Consider the following 19,428-nt stretch of genomic DNA (forward strand, 5'->3'; position numbering starts at 1 on the left):
AATCGAACCTTACAGCGTAGGCCAGTTCCTCCCCCATGGGGCTGACCAGAAGGAGACCTGCTCCACATCCTTCCCTGCTTGATGCACCATCTACGTATAGTGTCCATACCGGATCGGGTCGTCCTACAGCCTCTGTAGCTCCTCTGGTCTGGGTAGCCCACCTGGCTGTTTCAGCCTTAACTTCTCCTCTAGACGGTGTGACCTCGGCAGCATCTTCGACCTGTTCGACATCAGCCGTTTCTCTGGCCTGTCCGGCCTCGATAGCTTCTCCGGTCTGCTCGGTCTCAGCTGCTTCTCCGGCCCCTTTGACCTCGGCAGCCCTTCTGGCCTACTTGGCCTCAGCTGTGTCTCCGGTCCCTTTGATCTCGGCAGCCTCTCTGGCCTGCTCGACCTCAGCTGCGTCTCCGGTCTGTCAGATCTCCGCTACCTTGTTGGCCTGGATAACCTCGGCAACGTCTTCAGCCGGCAAGGCCTCGTCTACCTCTTGGGTTTGTGCGGCCTTGGTAATTTTTTTGGCCTGTAAGGCTTCGGCTGCTTGTCTGGTGTGTGTGTCGTCGGCGGAGCCTTTGGCCTTCACGGCCATTTCTGCTTCCCTGGTTTGATCGACCTCAATTTCGCGTGACGCAAGGGAGACGTCTTCTGCTATGAAGTCCGCCAAAGCTTGTGCTTTAATGGCCGTCCTCGGCTAGTATCCGAGATCGTACTCTGACAGTTCTACAGTCCACTTCACCATTCGTCCCGAAACGTCGGGCTTAGAGAGGATCTGCTTCAGGGGCTGGTCCGTCACTACCACTATGGGGTGAGATTGAAAGTACGACCTGAGCTTTCGAGTTGCATGGACTAATGTCAAAACATACCGTTCCACCATTGAATACCTGGCCTCAGCCCCCTGCAATGCTCGGCTAACATAATATACAGGTTTCTGGACCTTGTCTTCTTCTCGTACCAGCACGGCGCTAACGGCCTCTTCCCCCACAGCTAGGTAGATGAACAAGGTCTCACCCTACTCGGGAGAAGTTAGAGCTGGCAACCGAGCCAGGTGGGCTTTTAGTTCATCGAACACTCTCTGACACTCGGGACTCCATTCAAATTGCGGGGCTCTTCGCAAGGTCTTGAAGAAAGGGGAGCCCCGAACTGCCGATTCAGATAAGAACCTGTTCAGAGCCGCCATCCTTCCCGTCAGGCGCTGAACCTCCTTGATGTTTCGGGGAGGAGCCATGTCCATGATGGCCTTGATTTTAGAGATGTAATCGAGCCGAGTCGAGCTCGAGTAGTGCTATACTCGAGCTCGACTCGACTCATATATCCCTAGGCTCGAGCTCGAGCTCGATCGAGTCAAAAAAATTGATACTCGAAACTCGACTCGATGTACTCGCGAGTAGCTCGAAACTCGACTCGATAAGGCTCGATAACGAAGGATATTTTGTAAATTCCATATAACTTATACCCATAATGGTCATTTTATAATTATAATACATATATATTATTTAAATTATAAATATATTATTTAAATAACCCCGGCTCGACGAGTAGCTCGACGAGCCTCGAGTCGGGGATTTTTGACTCGAAACTCGACTCGATTTTCATTCGAGCTACGAAACTCGGCTCGAATTCGGTCAACCCGAATTCGAGCCAAGTCGTTGACCAAGCTACTCGCGAGTAGCTCGCGAGTAGCTTGGCTCGCGTACACCCCTACTTGATTTTGTCCGGATTGGCTCTCACCCCTTCCTTGAAAATCATGTAGCCCAGGAATTTTCTCGACCTGACCCCGAAGGTGCATTTCTTGGGGTTTAGTCGCATCCGTGAGTTTCGAAAGACATCGAAAATTTCCCTAAGATCTGCGATGAACTGCTCCTGAGTCCAACTTTTCACCAACATGTCATCCACGTAAAGCTCCATGTTTCGGCCGATCTGGTCTTTGAACAGTTTATTAACCAACCTTTGGTAGGTCGAACCTGCATTCTTTAGTCCAAACGGCATGGTGACATAACAATACGTGCTGTTTTCAGTGATGAACGAGGTCTTCTCTTGATTCTCCTCATCCAGGGCTATTTGATGATACCCCTTGAATGCGTCCAGAAAACAGAAAATCTCGTATCCCGAGATTGAGTCCACGAGCTGATCAATTCGTGGGAGAGGGTAGCAGTCCTTTGGGCATGCTTTATTTAAGTCAGTGAAATCCATGCACATCCTCCAAACTCTTTCTTCCTTCTTGACCAGCACGGGATTAGCTAGCTAGGTCGGGTAGTAGACCTCTTTCACGATCTTGACTTCCAACAGCTTGCTGACCTCACTCCTAACGACCTCATTTCGTTCGGGTGCGAAGCTCCTTTTCTTCTGTTTCACAGGTCGGGCGTTAGGGTCTACGTGTAGCTTGTGAACTGCTAGCTCGGTGGGGATTCCTGGCATGTCATCTGCGCTCCAAGCAAAGATCTCCGCGTATTCCTCTAAAAGGGATTCCAGAGAGTTTCGGGCCCGTTCATTGAGGCAGGTGCCGACCTTGACCGTGCGCTCAGGTCGGTCAGGCCGGACGGGCTGCTCAATCAGCCCTTCATCCGTCTCTAGTCTCTCTCTTTTCTACTTGGGCTCCCAGGACTCTAAGCAAGCAGTTTGGGCTACCAATTTCTCATTGTCCTTGAGAGTTGCAATGTAACAGGTCCTAACCACCTCCGGATCTTCGAGCACCTCAGCTACCCCAGTTGGAGTAGAAAATTTCATGCTGAGATGCAAGGTGGAACAGACAGTCCGGAGGGCGTTCAGAGTGGACCGTCCCAGAATCATATTGTACGATGAGGGCTCTTTCACCACCGCGAAATTTACTGGCACCGTTCGGCACTTTGGCGACACCCCCACTGTGACCATGAGAGTTATCATTCTCTCTGGTCTTACCGGAGGGCCAGCAAAGCCGATCAATGGACTCCGAACAGGGACGAACTGTCTGTCCTCGAGCTGCAACTCTTTAAAGGTCTTGTAGTACAGCACATCGATGGCACTGCCATTGTCGATGTATACCTTCTTTATCTTGTAATTGCAAGTGATGACCTCTATTACGATAGTTTCGTGGTTGTTGGAGGCCAAAGGCACTACATCTTCTGGTCCGTAGACAATCTCCTCGTACATTTTCAGCCGTTTGCTCGAGCTTTCTCCGCTGGGAGGGGGGCGGTTATGCCACCGAGCTGTATGACTATCCCCTCCAACCGGTCCTCCTGCAATAGTATTGATCACCCCAGCCAGATTCTGAACTTCCTGCTCGGGAGTTCGGCCACGAGGCCCTTGAGGTCGGTCATGGGGGTAGCTCAGATGATCTGATTTGGGTCTTGCCCGTCGCTGGTCAACTCGTTCGTCACGTATGAACTGCCCGAGGTGGCCTCGCTTGATCAACTTCTCAATGTCCTTCTTGAGGTGACGACAATCCTCCGTATCGTGTCCCACATCTCGGTGATATGTACAGTATAAGCTCTGGTCCCGTCTGCTTTTGTCCCCGGCCAAAGGTCGGGGAGGCCAGGAGAGCCCTTCTTGCTCCATCACCGTGAGGACGCGAGCTCGGGGCGCTGTGAGGGAGGTCCAAGTCTTATCTCCCCCCAGGCTCCGACTCCTAGGCAGGCGGTCATAGGTATTTTTCCGTCCTTGGTCACACGGCACGTCCCCCTGGTCGGCATTCCTCCTGCGTTTGTCGTCCCTCTGCATTTCCTGCGCGCTCTTCAAGCGATTGGCTTCCTCAGCGTTGGCCTTCTCGTGAGCTCGGTCCAGCATCTCCCGAACTGACTTGGGAGGTCTCTCTACGAGCTCAGTGTATAACTTCTGCTTTCGCAGCCCGTTGATGAAGGCGGCCATGACCACCTTGTCGTCTCGGTCGCGGACCTGGAGGGATTCGTTATTGAATCGTACCATGTATTCGCATAGTGACTCCTCGGGCCTTTGCTGGATAGTCATGAGGTGAGCAGTGCTTTTAGAGAAGGCTCGCGAAGAAACGAACTGTGCTGAGAACAGTCGTGCGAGTTGGGTAAAAGACCGGATCGACCTGGGGGGAAGTCCCTGGAACCACTGCCGGACTTTTCCCTCCAGGAACATTGGGAAGGTCTTGCATCTGACCGCATCCGCGGCCGTTTGCATGCGCATCTGGGTCATGAACGCGAACAGGTGGTCCTCCGGATCCATGGTTGCATCGTAGGATTTCATGTGTGGAATTTTGAACTTCGCGGGCAGCGGGTAGTCCTTAATATCGAGCACAAAGGGGGAAGCAATGTACCTGTCAGCCTCAGGATCCAACAGTAGGTCCAACTCATCCTGTACCTGTTGTCGCTCTTCCAGGGGAGAGAGCTCTCCCCTTGAGAATCTCCGGACGGGCTCCGGGTGTTCAGTTCGGGAGTTCTTGTGAGAGGGTTCTACGACCTCGACCTGCTCACGCGTGAGTTCCCGGTGCGCCCGCTTGGCCCCGGGCTTGGGACTCCCTGTTCGGGACTCTGACAGCTCTACTCCCTGGATCTTAGGTTCCTTGTCCTGATGACCTCCCGACTGCCCTTTGAGGTAGTTCATGATTGCCTCGAAAGTGGGCAGGTTTTCCGCCACCGTCTGAACCAGCTGTTCAGGCGGGATTCGTGAGGGCCCCGTTCCTCTTTCTCTAGGTGTTGGACCTCGAGGGGGGTTTTGGGGGCGGCCACTTCGTGCGGTCCCTTTTGATCCGTCAGCGTTCCTCTGAGACCTAGTCCTTGGCATGATTCGCGAAAGAAGAGTTATACGTGTTTCCCACAGACGGCGTCAATTGATGCGATCGCCAAGAACGCGGTCCGAGCCGAGCTGCTGCGATCCGAGCTGGAGGGGCCTGGCTACGACAAGAGGAAAGAGCTGCACGGGCTTTCCTATGAAGAGAGAATACCGGCGGGACTCAAGTCCCCGGAATAACTCCGACGGTCAAGTCAGTAGGGCTTACGGGTAAGACAACAGTAGAGGGTACTGTGAATGGCATATCTTGAATTGTCGAGTAGTGACGTATTTATAGGCTTGATGAAGTAGTAGTTTCCATGTAGAAGTAGGAGTCCCCTTAGGGTTCGCAGTCCTCTTAGGATTTCATACGATAACCCCTGAAGGTTTGGAGGCGGCGGCCCACCAGGCCCATCCTACGGAGAGGCGGCGGCCATGGCCGAGCTGCTCTTCCCTTAATCCGATCTGATACGCCGGGGCTGCGGGATCTTTATTACCGACCTGGCGCGTGCCGTTGGCCGAGTTGACACGTGTCATGCGTGGATTTGCCCCACTACAGTTAGATTATGAGTAACTTCAAGGTTGGTCGATATTTGGAGTTGAATTTTTGGGTTGGAGTCTGTATATATAGATATGTGGTCGCAATTTACTTTTGTTCCTCATATTGCTTTCATGAGTGGTTTCCCTTTGACAATGATGTGTGCTTGTACTAATTTTTGAAGCTTTCTTTGTTAGAATGGTTGTAAGGAGGTGCTGGTCTTTGTGAAGAATTTGCTTGAAGTTTTACACATCCATCTTTATGCAATACTAAAATTTGTAGGCTATAGAGCTCAGCTTGAGTAGCGGATGGTTTTACCAGATTTCTTGTGTTGGATTTTTGTTTTACCAGATTTATAGTTATGGATTAAATTTTTAGACATGCATCATTTTAGTGAATGATGAGGTAACATGGAGAAGTTTTTCATGAGAACAGTTTGTGTGGTTACTGATGAACATGACCAAAAAATGTGGGTTGAGAAAGAGCGAGCAAGATGCGGATCTGAAGACAATACAGAGGATGTCAATCATGCTTAAAATTGTCTGTGTTACACAATTCATCCAAAATATGGCTGTTAGATATGTAGAATTGATGGAGACTTGTGTGCACAACATGTGGGGGGTGAAAGGTACAGATTTTGTTAATTTTCATAAGTAATATTCCCTCCACATTTCAGGAAGCATGTTAGAAAAGATGGCACTGTGGCTAGTTTCCAAGTATTTTGAAACTTCCCCAGTATAAGTTATCCAAAGTTACTCAGACACAGTTACTGCACTCTCATTTTTTAAAAAATTATTCCAAATAATCTTCAATCCGGAGGCATTTCAAAGTAACTTAGCCGGTTCAATTAAACTGGTATACTTGAAGGAGGCATGGACGCAGAACTGAACCAGTCCACCCTCACCAGGTCAACTATAGGAAAGCCGCTTCATGAAAAGGTTCTTCTTTCTCTGCACATAAAACCTCTTCACCATTTGCAGTTGAGGTGGGAAAATAACTAGGGTTCACTTGCCACATCTGCAGTAATTACCCCCAAACAAGAAAAGGAAAGAAAAATGCCATTCATATAGAAGATAGAGAGGCAGACGGATTACAGCCAGTTCGATTCAACTGTCCCCATCGTCATCGACAATGGCGGTTCGTATTTCCGCATTGGGTAACAAAAGCCCTGATTCTTTGGTTCGCTTAGATTAATTTGCGTTGTGAAGTTGTGTTTTGATAAAATTACCGATAAATTACACCCTTCAATTATGATTTGGTCTTATGATAGCTGGGCAGGATGAGTCTCGGGTTATATTCCGAAAAATTGTAGGCCTCGTCATAAAACCACTGGTATCTCTTGATATACATATGTTCACATATATTTGTAATTTTCACTAGTGTAATTTTTTCGGCATTATGCCAATGTTAATCTCTCTGCCTGTGAAGTTGGATTTGAACTAAATATGCTATTGTGCTAGATTTTTCCCCAATCTTCTTCTTCTTCTTTTTTTTTTCTATTTGAGCATGACATGAATGATGGAAAACTTGTTTTTAACCAGTAGGCTGGATATCACTTGTATATACTGGCTCAATATAAGCAAAAAATCATGGGTCATGTGCTTGCCAAATTTCTTTTACCAAAGTTTTGATTTTTGATGAAGATGAATGAGCTTCAAATGTCTTCCACCCTCAATTTTTGGTGCTTTCCTGTAATTGAATTCTTTTATTTTTTTTATTATTATTCGTATAATTGCATGCTAGGTCAGTATATCTGCTTCTTTGTTTTTGCTGGAGCACTGGATTGAGTATAATTAATACAGTCAAATGATTTATGTATTTACATTTGTGGCCTTTCCTGTTCCACTCAACCTATAATTTATGATTTGAATGGAAAGAACAAAACCTCTGCATTCACATGTTTTAGATTGCAGAGGTTTTGGACTCATGGGTTCAAAATGATAGCTTCACATGTTTGAATCTACACGTAGTTCCGAACTTCAACTTTTATAATTTGATTTTACATCAATTAAAAGTTTTTTCTGCATTCTTTCTAATGCAGGTGAAACAGTCACAGTTGTTGGTGATCATAACCCAACGCTGCTAAGATATTTTGATTGCACACGTTCAGGACCTCGTTCATCTTTTGATGGCAATGTTGTTTTTCAATTTGAGATAATAGAATATATAAGTTTCGTTAATTTTGAGTAGTAACTGGGTTTCAAGTTACCTTGCTGAAACTTTTCACTCTATATTCTCCAATGAATACTCTTTACTATAGAATGGTGATCAACTTGTTTCATAATTCTAATAGGATATAAAGCACACCCTCTGTGTCCATATGCGTCACACAGCAGTTACTTTCACCTTGTCAATGGTGAGATACTAAAAGTCGGTACTTTGTTAGACTCCTAAGAAACATGTGTTATGTGTTACATATTGATAACTTGCTTTCTCAATCTGCATCACAAAACTTATATCTGTCATTTTGTAGAAATGTTCTCAGTGAATTACCATCTTGATTTTATGAGTATTTACTAGCCATATGCCAATCTTTGGAGTTTGTTAAGAATATAAAAGCCCCAAATCATTCTAGCCTTTACTGCTTTACATAATATTACCTGCGGTCATATAAGCAGTATGTTTGATATTCAAGCAGTTTCCTCTGAAATCCACCTTACTCTTTATACAAGTCTGAACTGACTAATTAACGCCTAAACGCTTAGCTTCAGTCATAGCAATTGTATATCTTACAAAACGTAAAGTTTAACATAACAAAGAAACTCTGATTGGGGCTGTAGATGAATGTAGAATAAGGCAGAATACATGACACATAATGTAATTTTCCTTTTCTTTTTTCAGCTTTTCGTTAATCCAAATTTTTGGATATCTTAATATGTTCCATCGTTTAATCCAGGCGGGTGTGTCGTGCACCCATCTGGTCCGGTAGTGGTTCAGTCCCCTCCATGTTACCCCTGGACCTCCTTAGGTCCGCCCCCTCCCCGTTAGTGTAGGATAGATTAGATTATACAACAGTTGTTATCTCTGAAAAAAAAATATATGTTCCATCAAGTTACCTTCAACATGTTTGTATGATGCTATTTTGCATTGATTGGAAACTGAAACATTTTCGTTTCTTACATCTACTTTATGTTCACAGATCAAGTTGCTGAGTTGTGTGTTTTTTCTTGCATGTATAGATTCTTGACTTCGGTTTTGATCGATTAGGTGCTGATCAGTCGCAGGTACTGCTACATCACCTTTCAATTCTTTACTCGGCTATATCAAAGTTCTTTTTGGTATGATCTGATGTAAAATGCAATGTGAGGTTTATCAATTTGGAAGCTGCTGGTTTTTCTTACTGTCATCATATTTTATGTGATTATTCGATTTTGCTTGCAAAGCTATATATGTTGTATAGCGTGAATAGATAGTAGCTTTATTCCTGGAGATCTGTTTGTCATTGCATCCATCCCCCCTAGTTTTACTTATTAAACTTTTGTGACATTTCGTACAGACCTAATGTTTCGTGTTGACTTTTTGTGTCATAAGCAGTTGAGATTCTGATTTGCACTTTATATATAACTAAGGTAAATATTGTGGGCTCAAAGCATTGAATGTCTTCATTGATCTCTTTAAAGAATTTACAAGCTTTCTTTGCAAGTTCAAGCAGGCAATAGTTGACATCCCAAAAATGCTGTGGTTTACAATAAGCTTTTTATGTCAATTTGATTCATTTCTTCATGTTTATTTTTGTGCAGCTTGTAGATGTCTGACTTCATTTATGTTTTTTGCAATATTTATCGCTTCATATTTGATTACTGAATTTCTTGATTTTAGATATCAGCATTGGTAATATTCATGTAGTTGATTTGATGGCAGAACGGATTGACCATCCTGTTTTGATCACTGAGTGTGCTATCCAGTCTCGTTGTAGAATGGCCGAACTTCTTTTTGAGGCTTATGGAGTTCCTTGAATAGGTATGCTTGCCAGTTGTTAGTTAACTGAAGCTTCTGCTTGTTTGGGCAAATATTTTAGTTACGGTGAAACATGGATGCAAACTCTTAATATTATTGTCAACTGCATGTTTTATCTTTGTATGGATGTAGTATGATTGACACACGATGGTCACAGCGTATTGTACTTGTATTTCTCGTTTTATATGGTCCGATGCCATGAGTGCTTGGATTGTTGCTATTTTAATGTATCACTTACTTTTTACTTTCCCTTTAGCAGCATTTGGTGTCGATGCCACATTCAGCTACAAGTACAACCAACAACTTGGAATATGTAATAGTGATGGTCTTGCAATTTGCTCAGGATTTATGACTAGTGATGCTATTTGGGTATGCTTCACTTGTTTTTACTGAAGTTCATAGGGATTTTGTGGATAATTCCAATTTCATGGAGCAGTGAGTACAGAAACATATCCATCACAAATCTCAACTATGCGTCACTGCCACAATTCTTTTGCTGTTCCATTAAAGGTTAGGTTAGTTTATTCTAAAGTTCAGTGCCCATACCAAGTCACTATCTTGATCTGGTGCCACTGAGTCTACTATTGGTATTAAGTATGAAAAGACCAACATTGAATAGATTATATTCTTCTGGAAGAAACATGTTGTTCATGTAGGGTACACCCATCCTTAATAATTTCATGAATTTTACCATTAACTTTTTGTAGGTCAACACAAATATGCTTTGCCTATGACCTATTAAAGAATTAGTTATCTATCTGTATTTGTCGAATTATTCGTTGGATATGCACAACCTGTAGGCCTGTCCTACAAACCAGCCAAACACCTAAGCTTGAGCTTGGCATCATGGATTCAGCCAAGTACAGCATCATGTAGTTCGCATGTTGCTCATAGGAGGATGCTGAAATTTTACTTTTAATGGGCAACCTATAATTGACTTGTGATAAATATTCTCAAACTATACGGGGGCAATACTTTAATTTTGTAAAGGAGTATTTTGAAGAATTCCAAATTTTCAAGGGGTGGAAAGGTAATATCTTGGATAAGTAGGGTGGTGGTGGTCCCCTACACCCCTGCAACAACAGGTCTGGGATGGATTGCTGGAGATTATTTGTGGTGCAAGGTTTGCAGAGTTTGGTGTTTGGCATATGTAGCGCCTTGAATATAATATTTTAGCTCAAGATGCTTCTTTAAGGCTCAAGCTAGAAGAAAATGAATCACTGAGCTAAGAACCAAATTGAGCAGCATCCTTCTCACTGGGGACTAGGAATGTTTGATAGCTGAGCAATGGTTTACTGTGGGCAATTAAGAAGCCAGAATAACAAAGTGAAACATTAACACCTGCATGTAATACCAGTTAATGTATTCAGTCTCTGATACTTATCCTAGTGTTATATGAAGTACTGCACCTTAACAACTTGCAATGGTCTACAATGTATATGTGTAAGTTTGAATTCTTATCCATTTTTCCTATCACAGTTCATAAATGGAGAACCTGCTTACGAAGCATGTTGCCGAACTAGTGTTGGTGGATACCATGTTACCGATTATCTGAAGCAGCTTCTTTCACTTAAATATCCCCATCACATGTAAGCTTGAGAATGCCGGTCCCTCTGTAAATGCAATTGGAACTTTTCTTCATTTGTTTTGTAGTCTTGATCGCTTATTTTTTTTAAACAGTTCTAAGCTCACATGGGAAAAAGTTGAAGACCTTAAGATGGAACACTGTTACATTGCACCAGATTATACATCAGAAGTCCGAATATTTCAGGTAGTGTCGTTTGGTCTTTTTGACTTGTCTGCAACTATTCTGCTTTGCTTCTGCAATCATCTACGCAATTCTTGTAGCAGAAAGGGGATAAAGAAGCTGAAGAAAAGACCAGGTACAGGCAGCTTCCTTGGACTCCCAACTGAAGAACAACCTTCAGAAGAAGAGCTAGCTAGAAAGGCTGCTCTAAAGGAGAGACAGGGTCAAAGACTAAGGGAGATGGCTGAAGCAAAAAGGTCCTCTCGAATTAATGAGCTTGAAAATGACATTAGAGGTTTGGAATTCCTCTTAAAGCAGCTGAAGCTGGTTGAAGAGAATAATGTTCCTGCATTTCTCAGAGAGATTGGCTATGCCTCTAAATAGGAAATAGAATCTAATCTGGCAAAGGCAATACAATCTTTATGCAAAGCAAAGGGCGAACAAGTTGAAACTGAGGAGAAGATGGACGCTTCCACGGCTGACAAGTATAATCTTGTCAATGTGCTTGACAATGTGTTGACACCAGAGCAGGTGTGTGTTCTGATTCCATGTGTTCTAGCAGATCTTTGTCTTATAGTTTCTGTTGATTTTGGTATTTTCTACTGCACAGCAATTTCTAGTTAAACAAGATACAAGAGCAGTGAATGGCTGCTAAATTGGAACCACAGTATTGTTTTCATATAATGTTCGTAACTTTCAGAAATTTTTTGGATTAGCTGTTTTTGGGGGTGTTTTTGAAAAACTTTGCTGTAACAGAGTTTTTAAAGTATATTTTAAAATATTTTTAGAAAATATTTTGAAATATTTTTTATTGGCACTTTTTTTGAGATATTTGATAAAATTTTAAAAAAATTTAAACTAATTTTTAGATTATCTTTTTAGAATACTTTGTTGTAACTTTTATTGTATTTGAAAAACTAGTTTTTGAAAAACACTCAAAAAACAGGAGATCCAAACAGAGCCTAAATTTTTCACTCTTGTTTCCATGGCAGCTTAAAGAGAAAAGGAAGCAGTTGTTTCTCAAATCCACAACTGAGGCCAGACAACGAGCTAAACAGAAGCGGATTGAAGAGGAATTAGAAAGAGAAAAGCAAATGAAAATGGAGGAGGAAAAGCGCTTGTATGTTTGTGATTCGCAAGCTTAACTTGTCTAATCATTGCTTGATGATATTGTAGATATGTGGTCTCTTTTACGTTGTATTGTCATTACATTATGCTTTGTTGCTGAATGTAGAGAAAAGCCAGACGTGATTTGGAGGATTTACGTGCTAAATACCCAGAGCTTTCTGAGAGAGTGGAGCAGCGAAAACGTTTGAAGACAAATGGCAACAACACAAATGGGAACCAAAATGGTTCTGGAGGTGTGGGCCGCGGTGAAAGATTGAATGTTGCTCAAAGAGAGATGATGCGCCTCCTGACAACAGCTGCATTTGATCGAGGGAAGTACGAGGGCACTTTTGGTAGCATTTGGGAGTTTTGTGGGGTAGAAAATGATGGAAAGCATTTGATTTGGATAAATGAACTCCTACTATTATGGTTACCACCGAATGTGGGCGGAAAGCATCGAAAAAAAGCTAAGAATGCCTAATAAAATTTTTCTAAATGCCAATTTTGTTCTCAAATGTGTGCTGAATAAATTTTTATTAACACACACACACACACACACATATATATATATCCAAAATCATCACTAATCCTACCTTAACTCAAAAACAATATTAAAATCTAATTTTTTTCCTTTCTCTTCTTTTCTTTTCTTTCATAATGTAGCATTTTCTATCATTTGTTTTCTAATCTAAACATCCAAATTAACTATAAATATTAGAATTTGAAAGATTTTGAAAAGAAATTGAACGATACAAAGTATGATATTTTTAAAGAAAAAATTCACAATAGATGGCTAATGATAAAAAAATAGTAAAATTTGTTCAAAACGTACATCATATTTTACAAAATAATTTTTTCGTCCTTCATTTAAAAAAGTGTATTTTTACGTTTCTTACAAATTGATATTGAACAATTTTGGTACCTACCTAAATTTTTGACTAGTTTTTTATTGGAATCTATCACACGCTTTACACATGATAATTTTTTAAGGACAAGATTGTCAAATTAAAATTTACATAATTTGATCCATAGTTCCTCATATTTAACAAAATAAAATTTTGTCTCTCATATTTCACAAAATAAATTGTATCATCTCTCATATTTTATAAAATAAATTTTTTCATCCCTTATTGACTATGTGTACAAATAATTTTTTAAATCTAATTAATTTTACCTAAATAATATGAATAGCATGTAATGTATTTTTATTTGCTTTCATCTAAGTAGACTAATTGTAGTTATACACATGCTATTCAATAGATATATACATTGGTTTAAAAATAATAATTTTATTTTAAATCAATATATATTTTTATTTGATTTCACCATGTGAATCTATTCAATATTTATGGCTTTTTCTCTTTTGTTAATAATTCATTTATTGAGTTATATAATAAGGTTATCTAATTAATCGGTCCTAAATCGAATTCTATAGTCATGCTAACAAATTGTATTTTAAATATGAAATGCTAACAAATTGTATTTTAAATATGAAATTTTGACTCGCCACTTTTAAGATCAACAATTGAATTAATTGGTTTGTGATTGTTTTAAAATTTGAAAGTGTCAATCGCTTACTTCTTTTGTCATACTTTTCCTTCGTTTCTTTTTTCTGTTCAAATTTAATTCAATATAAACACTTGATAATATTTAGAATTAAATGTTTTCTTTGTTTTCAATTTTTGAATAAAAGTAAAATGAACATGAGTAGAAAATTAACATTCTTTAAAACTCCTTTATATATCTATTTAATTTTACTGGAATATTACATTCAGACGAAATCAAATAAAGACATATTATATGCTATTTATATTGTTCATGTGAAATTAAATAGACATATATACATGAGTTACTTTTTAAAGTTATTTGCATATATGATCAATGATGGATAAAAAAATTTAATTTATAAAATATGAGGGTCGAAACAATTCATTTTGTGAAATGTGAAATATTATCAATCAGATTATGTAAATTTTGATTTGCTAATTTTGTCCTTAAAAATGATCACGTGCAAAAGCACGTGGTGGATTCCAATAAAAAAACTAGATGCAAATTTAGGTAGAGATGAAATTTGACAAATATGAATTTATAAGGGACGTAAAAATACACTTTTAAAAGTGAGAAACAAAAAATTCATTTTGCAAACAATAAGGGGTGTTTTGAACGATTTTTCCTAAAAAAAATATAAAATATGCTATGTTTTATTGATTTATTTCTTTAATTTACGGGTCTATTATTTCACATGTTTTACAAGAAATTTTCATCATCTGTAATTAAAAAAAAATCAAATCTCAAGCAACGTTTGGATTAATAAAAGGGTGCAATTTTAAAGGAAAAACAAATAAATCAAAGCAGAAAAAAAATTGTCTAACCATTTTGTTTGCGTTACTTATACAAAAAAAAAAAGAAAAGAAACACCGAATATTCTGAAAAAGAAAGGAAAGAATAGATTATGTATAGTTGCATTTTAGCTGTAACTGAATAAAATCTAATTGTAAACATACTTTAATACTTTATTTATTTTTTGTGTATTTTCACATTCATCTTGTTATTGCTATAATAAATTTATGAAATAATAATATTTCGATGAAAATTTTAATCTTTTTTTAAGAGAAAGAAATTACAAGAAGTATTAAAATATAAAAAATTTTAAAATGTTAACAATCATCGCTACGAAATTTAGTATTCAAGATTTTCAATTTTTTCATGTTCAAAATCATGGTTAATTTAGTACAAATGACTAAATTGTTTCTGTCCATGTAAATACGTAATACTTCTTAAGTTGCAAGCATAGTAAAGATATTTGATCATTCATGAGACAAGTGTTGGGCCCAAATGACTTACAGGGAAAACAAGTGCTATTTTCAAATATTCCGGGGAGGGTAGCGAAATTGATAGAAATCTAAAGGGGGGTTTCTGAAATAATACCTATCATCAACACATATAACCATCATTGACTCACCTAGGGTTTTAACGCAACTGTTCTGGGACTCCTCCATCACCCATTCCCCGCCGCCCCATTACCCATTCCCCGCCGCCCCTCATCACCCATCAGAAAATGGTTAAGGGACGCCAAGGAGAGCGCGTCAGGTCATCTAATTTTCCGACTCCATCTCCATTTTCCCCTTATTCCGTAATTTCACTGAATTTGATTTTTCTCCCGACTTTTTGGGTTTAACCCCTGCAGGCTTTACGTGAGAGGAACTATATTGGGGTACAAGAGGTCGCAGTCCAACCAGTACCCGAACACTTCGTTGATTCAGATCGAAGGAGTGAACGCAAAGGAGGAGGTGGCTTGGTACCTCGGCAAGAAGATGGCGTACATCTACAAGGCTAAGGTTAAGAAGAATGGGTGCAGGTTGGACTTGAACTTAGCTCTGACGACGCCGCTGTTACGGTGAAGAATGGGTGTAGGTTGGACTTGAACTTAGCCTTGATAACGCCGCTGTTACCGTTAGGTAAGAGCGGCGTTGTCAGGGCTAGGTTCAAGTCTGCCCCCCAAGTCAGTGAGCGGCGTCGTCCGAGCTAAGAGGTAATATTAACTGTACTGCTGTTCCTTTATTTATCATTCCTATTTGGTTTGCTATTTCTTTTTCTTAAATGAATGTTTCTGTATTCTGATATTTCAGGGATCAAGGGTTCGGGTCTTCATGTACCCAAGCAATATTTAACGTATTCTTTATCCGCTTTTTTGAAAATTTTCCAAGGTTATGTTTATGGTTGCTTTTTGGTGAAAAATTTGTTACCTATACTTTCAGTGAGATGTTTCTTTTGCAATATCTGAATTAGAGTTTAATAATTTGGGTCATTTACGGGGATGCTCTGACTTGTAGAGTTTGGTAAACTGACCAATTGGTTAGATTATGAGTAACTTCAAGGTTGGTCGATATTTGGAGTTGATTTTTTGGGTTGGAGTCTGTATATATAGATATGTGGTCGCAATTTACTTTTGTTCCTCATATTGCTTTCATAAGTGGTTTCCCTTTGACAATGATGTGTGCTTGTACTAATTTTTGAAGCTTTCTTTGTTAGAATGGTTGTAAGAAGGAGCTGGTCTTTGTGAAGAGTTTGCTTGAAGTTTTACACATCCGTCTTTATGCAATACTAAAATTTGTAGGCTATAGAGCTCAGCTTGAGTAGCGGATGGTTTTACCAGATTTCTTGTGTTGGATTTTAGTTTTACCAGATTTATAGTTATGGCTTAAATTTTCAGACATGCATCATTTTAGTGAATGATGAGGGAACATGGAGAAGTTTTTCATGAGAACAGTTTGTGTGGTTACTGATGAACATGACCAAAAAATGTGGGTTGAGAGAGAGCGAGCAAGATGCGGATCTGAAGACAATACAGAGGATGTCAATCATGCTTAAAATTGTCTGTGTTACACAATTCATCCAAAATATGGCTGTTAGATATGCAGAATTGATGGAGACTTGTGTGCACAACATGTGGGGGGTGAAAGGTACAGATTTTGTTAATTTTCATAAGTAATATCCCCTCCACATTTCAGGAAGCATGTTAGAAAAGATGGCACTGTGGCTAGTTTCCAAGTATTTTGAAACTTCCCCAGTATAAGTTATCCAAAGTTACTCAGACACAGTTACTGCACTCTCATTTTTTTAAAAATTATTCCAAATAATCTTCAATCCGGAGGCATTTCAAAGTAACTTAGCCGGTTCAATTGAACCGGTATACTTGGAGGGGGCATGGACGCAGAACTGAACCAGTCCACCCTCACCAGGTCGACGCTAGGAAAGCCGCTTCATGAAAAGGTTCTTCTTTCTCTGCACATAAAACCTTCTCACCATTTGCAGTTGAGGTGGGAAAATAACTAGGGTTCACCTGCCACATCTGCAGTAATTACCCCCAAAAAAGAAAAGGAAAGGAAAGAAAAATGCCATTCATATAGAAGATAGAGAGGCAGACGGATTACAGCCAGTTCGATTCAACCGTCCCCAGCGTCATCGACAATGGCGGTTCGTATTTCCGCATTGGGTAACAAAAGCCCTGATTCTTTGGTTCGCTTAGATTAATTTGCATTGTGAAGTTGTGTTTTGATAAAATTACCGATAAATTACACCCTTCAATTATGATTTGGTCTTGTGATAGCTGGGCAGGGGAGGATGAGCCTCGGGTTATATTCCGGAAAATTTTAGGCCTCGTCATAAAACCACTGGTATCTCTTGATATACATATGTTCACATATATTTGTAATTTTCACTAGTGTAATTTTTTCGGCATTATGCCACTGTTAATCTCTCTGCCTGTGAAGTTGGATTTGAACTAAATATGAGAGTGCGAAGGCAATACAATCTTTATGCAAAGCAAAGGGCGAACAAGTTGAAACTGAGGAGAAGATGGACGCTTCCACGGCTGACAAGTATAATCTTGTCAATGTGCCTGACAAGTGCTGACACCAGAGCAGGTGTGTGTTCCGATTCCATGTGTTCTAACAGATCTTTGTCTTATAGTTTCTGTTGATTTTGGTATTTTCTACTGCACAGCAATTTCTAGTTAAACAAGATACAAGAGCAGTGAATGGCTGCTAAATTGGAACCACAGTATTGTTTTCATGTAATGTTCGTAACTTTCAGAAATTTAAATTTTTCACTCTTGTTTCCATGGCAGCTTAAAGAGAAAAGGAAGCAGTTGTTTCTCAAATCCACAACTGAGGCCAGGCAACGAGCTAAACAGAAGCGGATTGAAGAGGAATTAGAAAGAGAAAAGCAAATGAAAATGGAGGAGGAAAAGCGCTTGTATGTTTGTGATTCGCAAGCTTAACTTGTCTAATCATTGCTTGATGATATTGTAGATATGTGGTCTCTTTTACGTTGTATTGTCATTACATTATGCTTTGCTTCTGAATGTAGAGAGAAGCCAGACGTGATTTGGAGGATTTACGTGCTAAATACCGAGAGCTTTCTGAGAGAGTGGAGCAGCGAAAACGCTTGAAGCCAAATGGCAACAACACAAATGGGAACCAAAATGGTTCTGGAGGTGTGGGCCGTGGTGAAAGATTGAATGTTGCTCAAAGAGAGAGGATGCGCCTCCTGACAACAGCTGCATTTGATCGAGGGAAGGGCGAGGACACTTTTGGTAGCATTTGGGAGTTTTGTGGGGTAGAAAATGATGGAAAGCATTTGATTTGGATAAATGAACTCCTACTATTATGGTTACCACCGAATGTGGGCGGAAAGCATCGAAAAAAAGCTAAGAATGCCTAATAAAATTTTTCTAAATGCCAATTTTGTTCTCAAATGTGTGCTGAATAAATTTTTATTAACACACACACACACACACACATATATATATATCCAAAATCATCACTAATCCTACCTTAACTCAAAAACAATATTAAAATCTAATTTTTTTCCTTTCTCTTCTTTTCTTTTCTTTCATAATGTAGCATTTTCTATCATTTGTTTTCTAATCTAAACATCCAAATTAACTATAAATATTAGAATTTGAAAGATTTTGAAAAGAAATTGAACGATACAAAGTATGATATTTTTAAAGAAAAAATTCACAATAGATGGCTAATGATAAAAAAATAGTAAAATTTGTTCAAAACGTACATCATATTTTACAAAATAATTTTTTCGTCCTTCATTTAAAAAAGTGTATTTTTACGTTTCTTACAAATTGATATTGAACAATTTTGGTACCTACCTAAATTTTTGACTAGTTTTTTATTGGAATCTATCACACGCTTTACACATGATAATTTTTTAAGGACAAGATTGTCAAATTAAAATTTACATAATTTGATCCATAGTTCCTCATATTTAACAAAATAAAATTTTGTCTCTCATATTTCACAAAATAAATTGTATCATCTCTCATATTTTATAAAATAAATTTTTTCATCCCTTATTGACTATGTGTACAAATAATTTTTTAAATCTAATTAATTTTACCTAAATAATATGAATAGCATGTAATGTATTTTTATTTGCTTTCATCTAAGTAGACTAATTGTAGTTATACACATGCTATTCAATAGATATATACATTGGTTTAAAAATAATAATTTTATTTTAAATCAATATATATTTTTATTTGATTTCACCATGTGAATCTATTCAATATTTATGGCTTTTTCTCTTTTGTTAATAATTCATTTATTGAGTTATATAATAAGGTTATCTAATTAATCGGTCCTAAATCGAATTCTATAGTCATGCTAACAAATTGTATTTTAAATATGAAATGCTAACAAATTGTATTTTAAATATGAAATTTTGACTCGCCACTTTTAAGATCAACAATTGAATTAATTGGTTTGTGATTGTTTTAAAATTTGAAAGTGTCAATCGCTTACTTCTTTTGTCATACTTTTCCTTCGTTTCTTTTTTCTGTTCAAATTTAATTCAATAT

At 39.2% G+C, this 19,428-nt stretch overlaps 1 protein-coding gene and 1 pseudogene across 1 annotated transcript; one reads left to right on the forward strand and one right to left on the reverse strand.

Annotated features, from left to right (window-relative positions):
* Positions 1-2,577: 2,577 nt before the first annotated feature.
* On the reverse strand, positions 2,578-4,716 carry LOC113755392. Its single transcript, XM_027299404.1, has one exon. The coding sequence runs from the start codon at positions 4,714-4,716 to the stop codon at positions 2,578-2,580; it is 2,139 nt and encodes a 712-aa protein (XP_027155205.1).
* A 979-nt stretch (positions 4,717-5,695) lies between these two features.
* Positions 5,696-18,296, forward strand: LOC113755403 (annotated as a pseudogene).
* The last annotated feature ends 1,132 nt before the right edge of the window (positions 18,297-19,428 follow it).

This window comes from Coffea eugenioides, chromosome 2 (assembly GCF_003713205.1).
Source record: "Coffea eugenioides isolate CCC68of chromosome 2, Ceug_1.0, whole genome shotgun sequence".
In the NCBI taxonomy this organism is placed as follows: Eukaryota; Viridiplantae; Streptophyta; class Magnoliopsida; order Gentianales; family Rubiaceae; genus Coffea; species Coffea eugenioides.

Bases quoted from the DNA above. Each gene is read 5' to 3' on its own strand.
- LOC113755392 (XM_027299404.1), bottom strand. From the start codon at position 4,716: ATGCCAAGGACTAGGTCTCAGAGGAACGCTGACGGATCAAAAGGGACC.